The 13847-nt window shown below is 44.0% G+C and overlaps 2 protein-coding genes across 3 annotated transcripts; one reads left to right on the top strand and one right to left on the bottom strand.

Annotated features, from left to right (window-relative positions):
- Positions 1–1697: 1697 nt before the first annotated feature.
- On the bottom strand, positions 1698–7419 carry mon1a (MON1 secretory trafficking family member A). 2 transcript variants are annotated; one of them, XM_084463748.1, is made up of 6 exons: positions 7282–7419; positions 6741–6901; positions 5557–5991; positions 4136–4904; positions 3698–3845; positions 1698–2697 (listed from the first exon to the last, which is right to left on the bottom strand). In XM_084463748.1, exons 2-6 carry the CDS (start codon positions 6868–6870, stop codon positions 2557–2559), a joined length of 1623 nt encoding a protein of 540 aa, XP_084319874.1. In that variant the 5' UTR covers positions 6871–6901; positions 7282–7419; the 3' UTR covers positions 1698–2556. The 2 variants fall into 2 exon arrangements, with proteins under 2 accessions (XP_084319874.1, XP_084319873.1); XM_084463747.1 differs by having other exon boundaries at positions 7247–7407.
- A 501-nt stretch (positions 7420–7920) lies between these two features.
- traip (TRAF-interacting protein) lies at positions 7921–13764 on the top strand. Its single transcript, XM_084463760.1, has 16 exons — positions 7921–8059; positions 8255–8386; positions 8482–8539; positions 8716–8802; positions 8910–8949; positions 9097–9224; positions 9653–9747; positions 10128–10241; positions 10349–10436; positions 10548–10637; positions 10747–10835; positions 11293–11448; positions 12049–12094; positions 12202–12309; positions 12951–13001; positions 13369–13764. Exons 1-16 carry the CDS (start codon positions 8031–8033, stop codon positions 13477–13479), a joined length of 1422 nt encoding a protein of 473 aa, XP_084319886.1. The 5' UTR covers positions 7921–8030; the 3' UTR covers positions 13480–13764.
- The last annotated feature ends 83 nt before the right edge of the window (positions 13765–13847 follow it).

Below are 13847 nucleotides of genomic sequence, written 5' to 3'. Positions count from 1 at the left end.
TATTAGGCTAGGCTGCTATGTCACAGTATAAATTTGGTATATTGTCCAATCGAATGTAAATAGATTTTAATTTCCCCCATGCATTGTCAAATCAAGTTCCTGTCATAGGAACTTGATTAAGCACACATAAGCACATAAGCACACTGATGAAAATCGATTTTCTATTTTCCTTCTTGGGTTTATCTGTAGCCAAAAAAGGGGTGTACAATCGCTTGGGCCAACTAATATTATACAATTTAGTATTCCTATAGTGGGCTAAGCAGATGAGCCAGTGGGTAAATTGACCCACCCCCTGTATTTAGGCAACTGTACACTGTGCTGTCATTTGACCATCAGTTCAGGAAGCACACATAATTTATATCTGGCTGTGATGGAGAGATGCACATGGTAAAGTTGCAAGTATGTTTTTTTCACAATAAACTGTTTATTGCTTGTTTTTAACATATGAGGCATAATGAATGCTATGTCAAAGCTAATTTATCCACGCGTAAAAATCATACATGTTGGTGATTTGCCAAGCTATAAAACCATGGGAATCATTTAGCTAAAGATTAGCCTGATTTGTTAAACTATTTTTTAATCGTGGCTGTTGGGCAAAGTGACCCACATGTTTAGGGGTAAAAGTTTAGCCAGTCTAAAGCCAAGTATAAAGTGGTATTTCAATGTAGTATTACACAAATTACTTAGTTTTCATATTTTAAACATTGTAGAAAAGCTATCATGCCAAGAAAGAGAGAAAGAGAATTGCCTTGCCTTGCCGACATGAGTAAAAATTGTCTCATCTTACCCCACTCTCCCTACATTGTTGTAAATTAACGTCCCAGCACAATCTCAAGGGAATGATACTAATGCGTCTAGGTTATATTAATGATCACAAAGTGAATCACTGTGGTATAGGACACTGATAGTGCTGTGGTGTATGTTTTTCAGAGTACGTTGACTACGCTTGTTGCAGTCGCAAATAAATTAATTCACTGCAGTTACTTGAGCGTTTCAGTAAAGTAAAGAGCAGACAATTAACAACAAAACGAAGATGCAGCCACAATCAATATTCGTAAGGACTTAACACAAGTTATACGCTGTTGGATATCGTCAATACAATAGGCCTACAGTCAAATCGGTTATAGATGGGGCTTACCTGTACAGGTCAAGGGGATAGGCATATTTTGAAGACAGCTGTTCCAAGCAAACACTGGTCAGGCTCTTTTCTAAAACAATCCAAAGCACCGTATTTTCCCGAAGAGCTTTGACTTCCACGGGGGAATAATCGAGCATGGTTTTCCTTGTTACAGAAAAAAAAAATACTTTAGCGAAGTGACACCAAGCGTGCACCAGCGTAGCTTCGGCAACAGCTCAGTGTTCATCACGAAGCGTCCGTCTCGTCTCCACACTCCACAGCGTGCGTGAAGGCCCCGCCCCTCTCCACGCCATCATCACCTCTCTGACTGGCGCACAAGTGAAAGTCACCGCAACCCTTAAGTTTCATTACGGCGCTGCAAATTCCTGCATGCCATTTCTTGTTCGTGATTCTACAGATGCAATTGAATGATTGTACGTCATGTTCTTGGGCGTAGGCTTACTATTAAAGGTATTAAAATGATTGAAATCATGGCGGAATGGTTTAAACTATTCCATTGCAGGGACACCAAATAAAAAATAAAAAATAAAGTTTAACCAAAATGCAAGTTCTGGATTGACATTAGTATTTTATTATTTATAGCCATCATTCAAATCTGGCAATACAGCATCATGGACACAGTTACAACCTCCGATCCCGAGAAGCACATGTTCCGCTCCAGGGGGGCATCTGTTAATAAGGCACTAGTACGGTAGCAGGCTGGCTTACTCACGGTCATGGTACATGGGTTCAATCAAATTCAGCAAAACGGTAGGAACAAACAAATAGTAAAAACCTTTAGTATACGCAGCATGAACAGATTAGGAAAGTTTTAGGATTTTGTCATTGGTCGGACTAGAATTGAAGAGATCGCCATGGAAATGTTCATTTTATTTGAAATGTAGTAAGCATGTTTTATAGTTTTCCTCACACAATTACAAAAAGTTGCAATCATTTTGGAGTAGACTTCAAGTTTAAGGAAGAATACGATTACGATAGACTATTTGTAATACCAAGTGCATTGTTGAATTCAGAAAATATTGTCAATACTTAATTTTTCTTGGATTTTAGGAATGATGAAAAAATAATAGTGACATTCAACTCCAACAATATATTATCTGCATATCTTTTTGGACACTACAAATATTTACTACTTTGACACTGCATTAAAAGTTTAAAAAAATTTGAAAAATCATTGCTGCAATTCATCTTAATTTTGTATCAGATGATATACAACATGAAACACTATGTGCCATCATCAGGTGTGTGCAGAGTCAGTTATTCCACAGCACCCACCACAGCGTCCCCACGGACCACCACATCACCAGCAGATTAGATCGGTTTCCCTGTAGAACTCGGGGTGTTGTGACGGGGGGCCCCTCAGGGTGGGAGGGTGGGTGGGTGGGTGGGAGGGTGTGGGGGGGGAGTCGTCCAGGGCCTCAGTAGGTGAGGGGGCTGAGGATGAAGAGGCGGTCCTCCTCCTTCCTTATCCACTTGAGCAGCTTGTTGACAGCAGACACGGCCTGCACCTTGGTCACCAGCGGGGTCAGGCACAGGTAGAGCTCAAAGCCGCTGGTCAACTGGGTCAAGAGGAGAGAGGTGGAAGGTCAGCCCTTAGATTGGAAACACTGACGATTCGATTAATATGTGAAGTCTGTGGACGAGCTTAGATCGGGGTGGCATTAGCTCAGGAGGGAGAGTGGGTTGGCTGGTAACCGCAAGGTTGCTGGTTCGATCCCCGGCTCCTCCTAGCTGAGCGTCGTGGTAATTTCTCCTGACGAGCTGGCTGTCGCCGCCGTCAGTGTGTGAATGTGTGCATGAATGGGTGAATGTCAGTCAACACTGTAAAGCGCTTTGGATAAAAGCGCTATATGAATGAGGACCATTTAGATCTGGGTGACTGGATGCTGCACATTTGCTTCGACCAATCGTGTGGCTGGAGGTGGAGGGCTGTTAGCGCGTCATTGGTGAACACTAACTCGGCCGGCAGTTTAAAACGGTGAAAAGGTGTTTATAACGGTTTCATTTCAACACTGTGTAGACTCACTGGTTGTTTTTTCTAGAGTTTAAATAGTTTAGACTCGTAGCGTATAGCGTTGCTCCACCCAATTTGCAAGGTGTTCCCGGTAGAAAAAAGCGCAAAAGAGGAAATCTCTTGGTTCCCCATTGACAACAACGACAAAATAGTTGCCCACAACTGATAAAAAAAATAGCTGCCCACAACTGATACCGATCGGGGTCTAAAAATACATTTTGTTACCACTAGTTGGTGGCGGTATAAAATGTTTCACACGGAACATCCAAGAAAACAAGATTAGGAAATTTGTGTCCAGCAAGATTACAACATGGGATGCATGCGTCTCAACACTTTTGTTAACTTCTTTTGCTTTTTGATTCATTTATTATCGTGAACTCTTGTATTGTACAGAACTAAAGAAAACCTACTAGAAGAAATGACCACTGTACATAGTTTTACAAAACTAAAAAAATGGAGCATTTCACAACACTATTCCAAACACACACACAAAAAGACACACACCTCGAGGATGCCATTGTACGACGCAGCGACGGCAGGCTTACCCAGGCCATGAGGTTCTCGGTCTCCCCACAGCGGTAGATGGAGAGCAGGGGTCTGGTGGAGTGGTGCAGGCGGCTGTGCAGCTCCTGGTACAGTCCCATCAGCCTCTCCTGGCCCTCTTCAGACTGGTACACGCCCGGTAACTCGGGACTAGGTGAATGAAAACACCCGCTTACTAGAGTAGTAGACCTCAGGGCACCAAGGTCTGTTTTTCTATATGGTATCTATATGTGCTGTAGTTCAACTGGGAACTGAAAAACGATGTTCAAAGAATGTATTTTTGTTTGTACATGGACAACGATGCAAAAAAAATGACAGAGCATGCAAAATATATATATTAAGAATAAAAAGAAGGCATCATTTCAGTGTCCCGTCATTTCAGACAGAAAGATATTTGGGCGTTAACCTTTTTTTTTTTTTGCTACAAAAGCGTGACCTACCTGGTGAACAGCCCCGAGCTCTTGGACTTGTACAGGAAGTGCCGGAGCTCCGGAATGCCCACCAGGTCCACCGAGTAGCTGGGCGTCTTCACTGCCTCCTTCAGGGCCTGGTAGGCGTTGCGCTTGCGCAGCCTCTCGAGGAAGCGCCGCTTGCAGTCCGACAGGCTGAAGAACTCCTCGCGGTCGGTGGACACCAGGATGAGGCAGAGCTCCGACGCCGGCTCCAGGTAGGAGATGTGCGCGTGGAAGAAGCCGGCGCTGTTGAATTTCGGCAGGCAGATGGGCGTCCAGCCCTCACCCTCCCTGAAGGAGGAGGAGGAGGAGCACACCAGGTTGAAGACCAGGTGCAGGTCCATGTGGTGCAGGTACTGGTCCTTCTTCCTCACCAGGGTGACCAGGCGCTCCCCCGCCAGCAGGATGGAGAACACCAGGCTGGGGGCCTTGGCGGCCTGCAGGCCGGCCGACACCGCGTCCCTGTGGGCGCTGGGGAGGGGCAGGCAGGTGACGGCGCTGAGCAGCAGGCCCGGGTCGCGGTCCAGCCGCCGCAGGAGGTTGTCGATGAGGTGCTCCGAGCCGGCCAGCAGCCGCCGCAGGTCGTAGTTCTGCTTGGCCTGGAAGATGTGGTTGAGCTGGGTGAGGGTGAGCAGGCTCACGATCTGGTAGTAGATGTACTGGAGCTCGCGGGTCATCTCCTTGTCAGACTGGCGCGTCCGGGACACGGCCACCAGCACCAGGGGGCTCTTGCTGAGGAACACCACGTTGTAGCCGTCTGGGGGGAGGCAGGGGGCGGGGGGGGTCGACACGGTCTTAAAGCCTTCTGATCGTGATGTTGTGTAACATGGAACACATGACAAGGCATGGCAAACTCGACTACCGACTGAGCTAAGTTTATACCTTTAACACCTGGACTGCAGATGTTACAGGAGCAACAGAACAGTGCAAAAACAAATGAGGGAATGTAACATTTTTGGGAAAATGAATACCTGCCATTTATATTCCCCCTATGTACACAACCGTTTCTCAATACCAAGTACGCGGACTACGTTCTCGCAGACTTGGAAGTACAGACTTGGCAAGTCCGGACTTTCAAGTACAGACTTCCGAGAACACGAGTACGCGCTCTGCAATTGGAACAGCAGCGGACTCGATGATGCATCCTGGGATATTTAATGGTCCCAAGTCCACACGAGTCACCTCCGATGCGTCCTCGGTAGAAAACGGCCTCATCGAGAACGCATCGAGAACACACACAGGTTTTACGACAGTACTCGCGTACTCGCGTACTTGGAATTGGAACAGTGCTTGGGGCTGCCACTGATGACGTTTATCGAGAACGCAAGTACACGAGTACGCGAATCGAGAAACGGCTAATAAGTCTAGTGGAATAAATAATATAATTTTTTTTAGCGTGTTTGGCAAACCTCCGTGGATGGAGCGGATGATGTTCTTGTCCGCCTCCACGACGGAGACGAGGGCCATCATGACGCCCATGGTGCTGGACAGCGCCTCCTCCGTCCCGTAGCGGGAATAGATGGGCTTGCCCGCTTCGCTCAGCACAAACACGTGCTTCCTGTGGCTGCGCCACCCGTCGCTGCAGATGTCTTCCTCCTTGGTCCGGCCCTCCGCCCAGGAGCTCTCCTTGGGAGCCTGCACCACCTCTATGATGTTCTCCTCCGCCTGCAGGCCGTTCTCCGAGGTACCCAGGGTCTCCGAGGACCCGTTGGCCCCGTTGGCGCCGTCGGCAACGGGCCGGGGCTCCACCCGAGACGCCTCTTCCTCCTGGTCGTCCACCACCGCGGCCGTCAGGTCCTCCACGGACCGAGAGTGGACAAACATGGCCGCCTGTTGACCTGCGCCTGTATGGGTCAAGGGACGAGGTGTCAAGGAACTAGTGGGCATTGCTATGCTGAGGTGGAAATAACACACACACACACACACATGCAGTACACACACACACACACACACACACACACACACACACACACACACACACACACACACACACACACACACACACACACACACACACACACACACACAGAGTACACACACACACACTTTCTGGCGTTGATCACACAGAAATGATTCTGTGGTAATGTCAGGCTATAGTCTGTCTTATTATCTCTACATTGATTGGTTCATCTAACCATTTGGCGAGCTTTTACTACATCATAAGGGAACTTGATCTCTCCCTTGAGCGTTGGATCCATTATGCAAAACAAGGAAATGAATGTTTCGATTCAGCCATCTTGCATTATGCTTTCAGATAGAAAAGAGGGTGCTCTCATTTTACCTAGCCATGATAATACTTCCCCTTCCTAACATGTCATATATGACATATGCCAGGTTTGATACATGCTCAGTAACTTACAACAGACATTTACATGAATAACTATTATCATTAACGACCAGTGAATCAAAATGGGCCATAGCTACATTTGTTTTACTCATTTGTGAAATTATATCGTTTCTTCTAAATTACATGTTTGAAAAACATCACTTAAAAGCTAGGATTACAAACCACTTTTTATTCCATATTTCATTCATCGATATGGCAAAAACAATATACTATACGATGAATGGGGTGTGTGCAACAAGCGCTCACCTGGCTCCGTGCCTTCCACCAGGTCCGGAGTTGGGCTGTCCGACCTCTCAATGCGGAGGGTCTCTAGTACAGGTGGCAGAGGGCCCGTGTCCCATGAGGCTCTCGCCTTGTTGTGAACGTCTCCTTCCATCACCGAGCCTTATCAGAGCAGCGGCTCACAACTGACAGACACGACAACAGTGAGACAAAGAGTCCCCCCCTTTGTATTGGAATTATTATTTAGGTATTTTAAAAGTTAGCGAGATAAGAAATTAGTCATGTTTCTTGTTGCACAGCAGGAGTCAAGAAAGATTGTTTAAAAACTGCAAAAATATAAAATTGTCTTATAAATAGCGTATATGTTTAATATTACAATATTGCTCTTTTCTGACCCACATGCCCAATGCGTTGACTTGTCACTGATCAGATACTCAAATACTGGCTGTCACTGCTAACTTAGCACATACCTAAAGTAACGTGACATGCCGTAGCAATATTCATTGTATACTTCAGCATAAAAAACCCACCCTGCCAGTGTGTATTTTGTTCGATGGGTCAGTACCATGCGTCCAAAGAAATGAATGCATTTGCTGTTGTTGCCGGTTATTCGGTTCCTTCCGTTGACAAGAGAATAAACTTGCAGTAAATACTTTGTTCTGTCGGGCTCTGGGTTCTTTATAGATCCATGTCTGAGTATCCTGCTCTACAATTTACGGAAGTAGGATTTGTGGGAAATGATGTTCATTTTGACCATGTTCACTGAAAAACCAAAACCAAAACCTTACCCAAACAACTGAAACGAGGCCAATGTGATATTTAGACACTATGTAGATTCAATCCAACACGTAGTTTTGTTTTTTAAATGCTTTCAAACGTACAACAAATTGTTCATTAATGGGACACAAACGCCTTTACTTCAAGACCCCAATCTCAGTTTATGTACGTTTGTACGAGAGCGTATTTTTTCAACATTTATGAAAAACACTAATATACGTCCCAACTACTGAACATTGACAAACGATGAGTTATAAACTCGGTGGTGGGCAAGTTTATTATGGGTAGTGGTGCGCGATCGGGTAATTCGCTTTAGTAGTCGACCAGTTTACTGACGGCCCTTGAACGCCACATAAGGGGCGTGGCCTCGTTTCGAACGCGTAGCGCGGAAACCAGGACGCAGAGACAGGCAGCCACAACAGAGCCCCGAACCAACATTAATATACTGCTACTGTGTGGACATAAACACCACCGTACTACTGCTATCGACGTGGCCACATTCGGTTTTTACTAAAGATGATGCCATGATCAAATCGCATGTTAATATGCATCTACCTTAATGTTTGGTAAGTATTTGTTATTCTATGTGACATAACGTTACCGCTCACCAGAGATCTCCTCGCTAGCGCTGGAGCTCCACACACTCGGCCCTCGATACCTCTACTATCTACTGGTGTTATGTTCCTGCTGAAAGGTCATATGCATTTAAATAAGCGAATAAAACCACGTCGTGCCTTGTGCGTGTTTTTGTTTCTTTCCAGGATTGTCTATTTACGTTCGAGGTCCTGTTTTAAGATGCCCATCCGAGCCTACTGCACGATTTGCTCCGATTTCTTTGACCATCACAGAGACGTCGCTGCCATCCACTGTGGGCATACCTTCCACTATGACTGGTAAGGGGCTTACAGTGCTTTATATATCCGAAACAATCATACCACTCGTGTTCATTCATGTTTCATTAACTGTTTCACATTCGTTTGCACTCAAGTCTCCTTCAGTGGTTCCAAGCAGCCCCCAACAAAACATGCCCACAATGCAGAAAACAGGTAACATTACTTTAAACATTTACATTTACATTTAGGGCATTTAACAGGCGCTTTTATCCAAAGCGACTTACAATAAGTACATTTAAACTCTACATGGATGATTGTACTTTTTTCTCTCTTAAATAAAAGCTCTCTCAGCTGAACAACGATTGATCTCTGTCTTTGTTTGTATATAGGTTAGCACCAGACACATCATTACCAAGCTGTTCTTTGACATTGGTGGAGAAGAGGAGGGGGCACCAGTCGATCCAGAGAGTTTACAGGTACTAATAACATCCAAACCAACAGCCAAATAATTCACTTAGTTTAATTTGATCCACCAATTGGATTTCAGCTTCTTCATTCATATTTTCTTTCTTCCATTTTACAGAATGAAGTTGGCCGTATGAAAGCCGCTTTAAGTACAAGAGGTGGGAGAGATGAAACAGACCTTTTTCCCTTGCAGTGATATATTGATCTTAATCTTGTTTAGAAAATGATAAACAAGATTATTTCCAAAAAATAAAATACAGCATGACTGGCCCCTTTGGTGATGCCTATCTCCGTTGGCTCCTCAGATAAGGAATATAAGGAGAAACTGAAGGCCCTAGAAGGCTTGAAGAGCACCGTGGAGAAGCAACGGAGAGACCTCGACAAAGTGCGAAAGGAGATGATTGATAAGGACATGCTCTGCACTGCTCTCAAGGTAAAGGCTCTGCTTTGTCGGGTGCAATCCAATTCCCACTATCAGCTCTTAGCATCGCTGCAGCAAACGTCAATACCAACAATGATCCAGATTATGTTGGTTTCAATGTTGAAATCCCGATTATTCAAACGATTATTTTTGAGTTTGAAAACATGATGCATTTATTCAACAGTTCTCTCCAAAAAAAACCTCTTTGTAACTGAGAACTTTGAAATAAAAAAATAAATAGAAATAGAAAATGTTCAAATCGAGAAAAAAAAAAATACAAATATGTATCTAGCTGCAATTGCTATAAAACATTTAACAAATAAAAAATAAATAAATAAGTTGTTTCAACTTGATGATATTAGTTTGGAGATCCTTTGACACAAAAATCAAATTAGATTAATCGCACAGCTCTAATGTGTGATGTGTACTGTCGGATACAGAAACAGATGACGTACCTGGAGACCCAACAGAACGACGCCCAGTCGGCAAAGGAGGAGGCCCGCAGGTTAAAGACCAAGATGAAGACCTATGAAAGGTGATGATACTCTACATGTATGCTGTGTTTGTGTACTGTGTGGATAGATATGAAGTGACATCATTTGAAATTGAACTTTAACCTAACCATATATGTGAGTGAGATGTACTCCACTGTGTTTAATTGAATGTCTATGTACATGTATGTCCACACCTGCACATTTCGTATTTTGTTCCATTTTGTTTACCTACTTCGCAGAGGGTGCTTTTCTGTCTTACTGTACAATTTTTGTCTTACTTTGTCTTACTGTGCATTTGATAAATACAACTCTTTTAACTCTTCAAACCACATTGACTAGTAAGCTTTCACAATGGCAGTTGCTTTCCTTTTGTACTCATTTCACGATGCTTGAGTGCATTGATGTTGTTTTGCATGTCCAGTCTGGACCGGCTGTTACAGGGTCAGAGAGAGGAGGTGGAGTCCATGATCTCAGACATGGGGGTCAGTCAGGGCGCTGTGGAGCAGCTCTCCATTTACTGCATCTCCCTTAAGAAGTAAGGCAAGCCCATATATGGTTCATCACCACCAAAACACACCGCATCGATTCACACCCCGGTGCTTGCGTCTGTGACGTATGTATTATAATAATGTCTGTGTCTAGGGAATATGATAACTTAAAGGGCGGCCTCAGGTCTTCAAAGGACATGTGTGAGAAGTTGAAGAAAGAGATGTTTGCCTCCAACAACAAGGTAACACTTGTTCATTGAGCGAAAGTAAGCGTTTAAACTGGTACAAATGGTGTGTCGTAGGAGCTAGGTGATGGTAGTTCTTATCTCCTCTACTCCCGTGTGCTCCTGCAGTTGCAGAAAGCCTCCATGGAGGCGTCCCAGACCAAAGAGGACATGAAGGCCTTGCAGAAGGATCTAGCCAACGCCGACAAGGAGATCTCCGTAAGGCAACGGCTTCTCCGAAGTTAGGAGGCTGACGGACCAAAAAACGGACACCGATTATATTGTTTGTCTATCGGTCTTTGTTTATTTTTGCGTGTTTTTCTTTTAGAGTCTCAAGAAGAAGGTGGAGATCCTCCAGAAGACTCTGAGCACGCCGACACGGACCAACGAGGCCATCAGCCGGCTGGTTTTTGAGAGGTATGTTTTGAGAGGCTGATATATTTGCCTATCACAGATATATCTGTATTGGCGTATATGTTTGACGATATGAAATCTTGTGTTGATTTTATAAATCTATAACCTCAATGAATCCGCTACTGTGGTGGTTGAACTTCTAAATGCTTTAACTGAGCACATCCCCACGTAAACAATCTCATAACTCGGTTTTACATCCAATTCTGTGTAAAGGTTAGTCGCTCCTCCCACAGCTAATTATACCTAGCCTCCAAACCTCCTTGTTTGGTTGGCGGCTGTTCTTTTGAATTGAAAAGAAATACAATAAAATGATTTCAGTTGGGTTCGTTGACTCTGTACTCGTGGAATTTATACATGTGTAATCAGTCTAATCAAAATACTGTGTTTATTGTTTCTTTAATCAAATGCGTTGATTGATTGATTGATGGACTGCTGAGCAATCCTATCCTCTATGCCAAAGCCCCGCCCCTCTGGAGCTAAAGCAGCCCAGGCTGCACCAGCCGTCAGACTGCCAGGACATAGACCTCAACATGACCTTTGACATCACCACGCCGGACGACGCCAACAAGAGACACTCTCACACTCCCTCAAAGAAGATGCGCTTGGACCCTATTGGGTGAGTGGAGAACGTCCGTGTTGGATGGTCAAAGAATACCTTGTTATTAGTCTGCTCATGTGTTGTCTCTGCTACGGCATGAGATGTAAACACACTAGGAACTGATTATAAAAAAGACATTAGGGGTGTAACAAAAACCGATTTGAATCGGAAAATCGATTTTGATTTAAAAGATGCGAATCTTCTGAATCAAACTGAATCGAATCGTTCCATTTTAAAAATGTATCGTTCCTGAATCGTATCGAGATACGCATCGAATCGTCTTTTATTGGAGTGATGTACACCCCTAACAAATACACTTCTTCTCTAGACTTTGATAAATCTTTTTGAAGGAAATGTCACATTTACAAGTTAATTCATTTTGGGAAATGATTGTTTACTTTCAACAAGAAATCCATTGCATCATACCCTCTCGAATTGAGCCGTGCCACATCGAATCGAATCGAAATCCTTCTGAATCGAACTGAATCGAATCGTTCCATTTTTAAAATGTATCATTCCTGAATTGTATTGTACCCCATGTATCGAGATACGCATCGAATCGTCTTTTATTGGAGAGATGCACACCCCTAAAAGACATGTTTTTATTTTTTATTTCAGCCCGTCAGTGGCCAGACACAAGGAAAACAGCTCTACGGGAACCAAGGTAGTGACACATCAACAACCCCCTTACACACCAACCCCACCCTGGTTTATTTGTGTTGTTATTTGTGTTGTTATTGTGGTCACTCAACACTTTGTCGGCGCGTCCAGGGTCCGGACGCCGACGGCTCCACGGAGCCCTTCTTCCGGACCTCTCTGCTGTTCAGGAAGAAGACGTTTGGCAGCATGCTGGAGCCCCAGAGAGCCAAGGCGGGAACGGTAAGTCCTTCACCGTCACAGACTTAAGTCTCTTCCCCTCGGCCGCCCTCAGGCTGGTAAACGACTTTGGCTACCAACCCGCCCTCCCTCCCTCCCTCCCTCCCCCTCCCTCCTCCCCCCCCCCCCGTGAAGCCTGTCCAGGACTAGAATAACATTGGACTTAATTCTGCACTTGCACTTTTTATTGTCTAGTGTGTATCTCATCACCCGTTGCCTTGATTGTCCTGTTATGTCTTGTTAGCGCTGTCCTGTCCTGTTGCACTTTATGTATTTGTTGAAACGCACACACACTGGAACGCTGAGACAAGTTCCTACTATGTTAGCATAAATGGCGATAAATGATTCTGAAGTCTGAAGTCACCTGTCCCCTGGTCCTCGAGTGACCCTCCACTGTCCTTCTATCTACTCTCTGTGTCTCTGTGTCTGGTGTTGTTGTTTTTTTCAGCTTTAGGTGCATGTTAACATTAATTCACTGTCTTCTGTTTACTGGTTAGTTGGTGTTTTTTAGATGCATCTATGTTCATATCCAACGGTCATTGCTGAATTTGAAGGGCTCCACTCAGAACTCAGTCAACCAGTTGTATCTCGCTTTTTCGCTTTTTTTTTAAATTATGATTTTTAAGACGCTGTTTTCGTTTCAGGTGCTGTCTGGCTACGATGGATTAGGAGGGCGGACTAAATTCATTCAACCCGTATCCTTCTCATATTGGGAAACTGATGTCTAATTGACTTATCTTGTTAATTTATTTATCATGTATATTCACCAAATACAAAGTTTACACTACGCTGGCGTTTGTCCTACAAAAAAAACACTACATGGAAAAAATGGAATGCCCAAGTAATATATATTCAAGGGGAAAATGTAATAAAATAAACAAGATTTTATAGAATATTGTTTGAAATCTGTTAAATGTGTTTTATCGTGACGCCAATAGTGCAAATATCAACTCCCCTCAATACACGTAACGTCCGAGTTGATTGTCTGCTGCGTTCAGCAGTAGGACACCTGAACTTCTTAAGTATGAGTTCCGTGCTCCTTGACCCGGTCTCCCTCCCCAGTCTCCCATCTCCAGCCTCCGTCCGTTGATGAAAGCCAAGAGGAAGAATGTGACCAGACCGCCAATCAGAAAGATCTCCTCTTGTCTCACTTTGGACAATTTCCTGGAGTGAAGAAAGTCAACTTAATTGGTCAGGTCAAAGCAGCACACAGGGTTTACTCTGCCAACAGTGGAACATGATTGAAAGGGAGCAGCTTTTTGTTCTTTAATAACTACAAAACAAATTTTTTTCACTTTATCTTGCATTGCAGTAATTGACAACCATCATAAAGTAGTCAATTGTGTATGTTGGCTTTTGTGTTTAATGTGTATGGCAGAAAGAAAATTAGTGAATGATGGTGTGTCAGTGTGTGTCAGTTTAGTTATTACCATGACTTCATTACACAATACTGGCATGACTGGCATATATATATAGTAGTACTATAAACTATAGTAGTTTATAGTAGTATAGTTTAGTGCTGGGGTTGTATTTTTATATAT

The sequence above is a fragment of the Micromesistius poutassou genome (genome assembly GCF_964030765.1).
Source record: "Micromesistius poutassou genome assembly, chromosome: 2".
Lineage (NCBI taxonomy): Eukaryota > Metazoa > Chordata > Actinopteri > Gadiformes > Gadidae > Micromesistius > Micromesistius poutassou.
The sequence above is the reverse complement of the archived record's forward strand: the minus strand, read 5'-3'. Positions and strand labels throughout refer to the sequence as shown.

Coding starts and splice junctions, on each gene's coding strand:
- mon1a (XM_084463748.1), bottom strand. CDS start 6,870: ATGGAAGGAGACGTTCACAACAAGGCGAGAGCCTCATGGGACACGGGC. Junction 4,905..5,556: donor CATCCGCTCCATCCACGGAG/GTTTGCCAAACA, acceptor GCCTCCCCCCAG/ACGGCTACAACGTGGTGTTC. Junction 2,698..3,697: donor CCGAGAACCTCATGGCCTGG/GTAAGCCTGCCG, acceptor CTCTTGACCCAG/TTGACCAGCGGCTTTGAGCT.
- traip (XM_084463760.1), top strand. CDS start 8,031: ATGTTAATATGCATCTACCTTAATGTTTG. Junction 8,540..8,715: donor GCCCACAATGCAGAAAACAG/GTAACATTACTT, acceptor GTTTGTATATAG/GTTAGCACCAGACACATCAT. Junction 10,638..10,746: donor ACGCCGACAAGGAGATCTCC/GTAAGGCAACGG, acceptor TTTTTCTTTTAG/AGTCTCAAGAAGAAGGTGGA.